The sequence below is a fragment of the Heterodontus francisci genome, chromosome 12 (genome assembly GCF_036365525.1).
Source record: "Heterodontus francisci isolate sHetFra1 chromosome 12, sHetFra1.hap1, whole genome shotgun sequence".
Taxonomy (NCBI): domain Eukaryota; kingdom Metazoa; phylum Chordata; class Chondrichthyes; order Heterodontiformes; family Heterodontidae; genus Heterodontus; species Heterodontus francisci.
The window spans coordinates 45088766-45093965 of record NC_090382.1 but is presented as its reverse complement, the minus strand read 5'-3'; the positions used below and the strand labels follow the sequence as shown (position 1 = coordinate 45093965).

At 47.9% G+C, this 5200-nt stretch overlaps 1 protein-coding gene across 1 annotated transcript; it reads right to left on the bottom strand.

The window, feature by feature from the left end:
• Positions 1–3436: 3436 nt before the first annotated feature.
• Positions 3437–4363, bottom strand: LOC137375698 (putative nuclease HARBI1). The gene has a single exon (XM_068043085.1). It carries the CDS (start codon positions 4361–4363, stop codon positions 3437–3439), a length of 927 nt encoding a protein of 308 aa, XP_067899186.1.
• Positions 4364–5200: the final 837 nt, after the last annotated feature.

The window sequence follows — 5200 nt, the reverse complement described above, 5'->3', positions numbered from 1 at the left end:
ATTGGTAATCACCTCCAGAATAGTGAATGGAGACTCTAAGAACAAGTCCTGTGAGCAAAAACCTTTCACTTAGGCAAGGAAGCAGATGTGAGGTCTGAGTGTTTATGGGATTTTTTTGGCTGCCATTTATTCAACCCTCTCAATTCCCACTGGCCTCTCACCTTGTTTTCACTGGCGAGTTCCAGGAAGTCTGGGAAACCTGTGCACCCACAGTTAAATTTGAAAAGCTAAATGAAAACAGTTGCTAATTGCTTTTTAACATATTTAAATTGACAACCCGTTTCTCCTGAGCAGGGGTTTCTCGCACACAGCCGAATATACTGAAGTTAAAGGTGGAAGTTGGTGGGGAGCAGCTGGCTTCCCAACATGCTGTCAATTTTACCTCCTTTAGCTAGCCGCACGCTCCCAAACACACACTTTTTTAGATTAAAATTTCCTCCATTGTCATGTATTGTTGAATAGTCAACAGTATTTTTAGGGTAATCTATCAATAAAATCCTGATTAAAATGTAACCCAGGTAAATTTGATAAAGATATACAGGGAACATTTCCACTTGTGGGGAACATCAACTAGAGACCATCAAGAGAAATAGTCACCAAGAAATCCAATAGGGAATTCAGAAGAAACTTCTTTGCTCAAAGAGTGGTGAGAATGTGGAACTCGCTACCACGGGGAGTGGTTGAAGCGAATAGTATAGATGCATTTAAGAGGAAGCTAGACAAACATAGGAGGGAGAAGGGAATAGAGGGTTACGCTGATAAATTTAGATGAGGAAAGATAGGAGGAGATGCGAGTGGAGCATAAAGCCAGCATGGACCAGTTGGGCCGAATGGTCTGTTTCTGTGCTGTATATTCTATGTATATGATATGATATGATGCACATTTGATGTACATTCTGTATATGATATGATGTACATTTGCTTTGTCTCTGCATTTGACCCTGGTGAATGCTTAAGTGATACTGAATTTGATCAGACACAATGCAGTAATCAATCATTGTAATTACAGTAATTAATCATTGGGAAAATGTGAGAAAATGATTTTCAAATCTATCGAAGAGAGAGGTACATGTGGCCAAAGAACACTGGAAATGGAAATGCTCTGCTGGGATAGTAGGGAGTTGTCCTCGGGAAGTTTGGTTGCAATACTTGTGTAAACATGTGAAGTATCACACATTGATGTGGTCACCAGATGCAAATAGGAAAATGACCTCTTTGCTAGGAACTGCCATCTCTCACTAAGATGAACCCACCCATTTTTCTTCGATCTAAAAGGCCCCGCTATGTACAGGGAGGTGGGAAGTGGGTGGGTGAACATGGAGTGGGGGGAAACCCAGAAAGCCCATGGATGTGTAAGTCCTGACTATATTAACAGTAGGGCCTCATTATCATTTCTTCTTCCATTTCCTGGCTGCTGGCCAAATTAACAGGCTGGCCAGCAGCATGAGGCTGCAGCTGGCGACCATTGTGGCTGGTCCCCAGTAATTGGGAGAAATGATGGCTTGTCGGGGGTGGGGAAAGTTGGAGTCCAGCAATCAGGGAGGAGAGATCTAAGGTTGGGGGTGGGTGGGTGGGACATGATCCCCAATCTTTTATTTTTAAACACCCCCGACCCTCTCCTGCCGACTGGGGGGTTGAGGGGGTGGGGGGTGGTGGGGGGGAGCGAAGTGATCAATATCAAGGTTTCCTTTTTTTATGGCCATTAAAAATTTCATTTCAGTTTAGTTTTATGCCACAGTTCGGTCTTTATTACAGATAATTTCTGGAAGTAATATCAAATATGTCCACAAAATGGACCCACAGTGGTCAACACGCATTCAGAAGGAACTAGGCAGTTAGTATAGTCAATAGACAGAGACTATGGGCTGGATTTTGTAATTGTGCCACCGTGAGCGGTGGCAGGTGTGCAAAATGTCAGCCATCTTGCATGTGATGTTTGCGGCTGCACCACTGCGATTACGCAGCTATCGGCCACTTACCTTAACGACAGCCCCCGTATCTCCCAATCACATGGCAGGGTCAGCATTGGTGACGCTATGAACGGTGTCACCTCATGTTGGATCAGGTGCTGGCGCCATCTTTAAAAGGCTGCCAGCCTGCATTTACTCTCCTTGCATTCAATACCAGTTTATTGCAGCAACACCTTTTTGGTTTGCCATCAGCTTGCATCTCAGCAAACAACTCCCTGGACATTATTACTAACATGGCAGATGTAAGAATAAGGGTGGCCCCATGGTTCAGTGATGCCTTCCTGCTGATTATCCGCCAGGCTGCAAGGGAAATGCGGCAGGTCCTCTTCCCCAGTGACAGCAAGAGGGTCCTCCTGCCTGGCCAAGCAAGCCTGGATCGCAGAGGACTGTAGCAGCCCTGGGGTCACCCGTCGTAACTGTGTCCAGTTTAGAAAGAGGTTTAATGACCTCCCATGCTCAACCAAGGTAAGTTGCGTGGTTCCAGATAGCTTGCTGCAATCTGCTTGCCCACAAGCATTAAGGCGCATGTTTGACACAGCCATTCTAATGATAGGAAGCTCATAGAATAATGATAGCAGATTACTGACTGCATAGGTGAGACCAGTCCCCCCTGTTTTTACTGAGACCCATGACAGATAGAGTCAGTATGAGAGCAGTGACACCCCCAGGTGCAGAAGAGAGGCCCATGTCAGCATTGACATGCTGTGGAGATGTTTGGAACTTAACAGTAACTGCATCCTTGATCTTTCAGGAGAAGAGGGCCCACAACAGCAGGGAGGCGGCCAGGACCTACAGCTTCTGTCTCAGGCTGAAGAGGAGACGTGTGAGTTAGCCAGGAGCCAAGGAGCACATGCAACATCAGATGTGGAGCTCGGGGTCCTAGTTGAAGAGAATGATTATTGACAAACACAGAATGAACTGAAATTACTTTTTATGTAGAAACGCAATGTTGTCATCATTGTGACATGTGCACCATAACACCTAAATGTCTGTTCTTCACATTGTATCTTGCAGGGCGGCGCTTGTAATTGCTTAGAGACAATGAGGAAACAACGACAACCTCTGAGGCTGAGACAGCCGAGGCCTCTGACGTCGGAGGACTGTGGGTGGCCAAGCCCATGATGAGCCCCAGGCTGATGACAAGCCTCTGGTGTCGACAGCACAGGGCATGCTGGAGTTTCAGGGAGAGGTAAGGCAACATCTGGCGAAGATGCCAGAGGCCATGCGCAGCCACGAGTGGACGATGGAGGAGTCCATCCATGCCATGAGTGCTGCCATGTCCTAGGCATGTGAGGTCATGGCTTCATCCATGGAGAGGTTGGCGACCCTCATGGTGAGTCACAATCCACAGACGCACCATGACCTGCAAACCCTCGCTTTGGCCATGACTTAGCAGAAATTTTTATTGAACTTTATGGATTGTGGAAATGCGTAATTATCAGTCTCTGCCTTGCCTCCCTTGCTTGCTACTCACCCTGTCTGGTCTCCATCACTGTTCTCTGATTTCCCATGTGTTCTTGTCTTTGTGTGTCCTCTGTGTCCTCATCATTGGAGGATGTCTCATGCTTCCGGAATTCTTCATCTTGCAAGCCCTCCCCCTTCTGCACTGCGATGTAGAGCAGAATGCAGCAGACTACAACGATGCACCCAACCCTGTCTGGTGCATACTGAAGGGCTCCACCAGATCTATCGAGGCCGCAGAACCGCATCTTCAGCATACCAATGGCCTGCTTGATGGTTGCTTGGGTGAAGTCATGGCAAATGGTGTTACATTCTTCAGCATTATTGGTGGCATTCCTCCCTGGCGTCAGAAGCCATGACATCAAGGGGTAGGCCTTATCCCCAAGAATCCACTCCTGAAGGTGAGCAGGGGGTGTGAAAAGCAGTGGCACCTGGGACTGGCGAGGTATGTACGCATCATGGCAGCTGCCCAGGAAGCAGGCACACACTTGTAGGAAGTGTTTCCTGTGGTTGCACACTAGTTGGACATTGAGTGAATGAAACCCCTTTCTGTTTATGAAGGTGACTGGTTGGTCCGCGGGAGCCTTGATGGCCACATGTGTGCAGTCGATTGCACTTTGGACCTGTGAGAATCCTGCAATGGCCCCACGTCCAATGGCCCCCTCGGCCTGTCTCTCAGGGTCTGTCCTGTAACGGATATGGTCGCTGGCCCTCTTGAACAGAGCATTGGTCACCTCCTTGATGCAGTGGTGCACTGAGGATTGAGAGACTCCACACATGTTGCCGGTGGATCCCCAGAATAATTCAGAGGCATAGAAGTTTAGGGCCACAGTAATTTTGAGGACCACAAGCATAGGGTGACCACCAAAACGCATTGGTTGCGAATCATCATTCAGCAGTGCGCAGAGGTGTGTGACGTCTTCTCTGGACATCTGCAGTCATGCAGGTATGTATTCCGAGTCCTATAGACTGGTTGGCATATCTGGGCTCCTCTTCACCTTGGTGACTGCTGCTGTTCGCATCTAGGAGCTTCCTCTTGAGCCGCACCTGTCTCTTGGGCCCACTTTTGACGGAAATGCCTCATCACAGCAAGGCGATCCAAGAAAACAGGGTGAATATATCGATCTCTATCCTCCTTGTAATTTGGATTCTTTCAAAAGGTCAAGTTCACCTATCTGGGCAGAGAATTGTGTTGATGTCTAGTTCTGCAGTATTCTGGCCTGAACTCTATAGTATGGCTTAATGTTGCCCTCAGACCTTTAAATAAGTGCGAGCCATTATGACCTTCAGAATACCATTTGAGTTGCCTGCACTGGACCCCTGAAAACAGCAACCTATAGTTTCCGAGTTCTGCACCCACCCACCCCCCCCCCCCCCCAAACAGTGTATCCACTTGCAGGGATCCCCCCTTCCCCCCCCCTCCCCCAACAGTATACACTTGCAGAGACCCCCCCACCCTACCCCCACCCCCCTCAACAGTATACACTTGCAGAGTTCCAACCTCCCCTCACATCTGCAGATTGACCTTTCTGGCAATGTCCGATGTTAAAACAAATTCAACAGGATAACAACGCATAACTTGTGTAACGTTTGCAGGCACTGAGGACCCTCGCCTCGGTGGCGCCAGCTTTTCAAAGATGGGAAAGTGAAGGCACATGAGTGCCGCAAGTCATGCAGAAGATTGCGACCAGCTGGTAGGATCGCGGTGAATTGTATTCTAATTAATGCAAAACGGTATAGAAAATATTTAAAGTATGTTCCTGTCGCAG

Coding starts and splice junctions, on each gene's coding strand:
- LOC137375698 (XM_068043085.1), bottom strand. CDS start 4,363: ATGTCCAGAGAAGACGTCACACACCTCTGCGCACTGCTGAATGATGAT.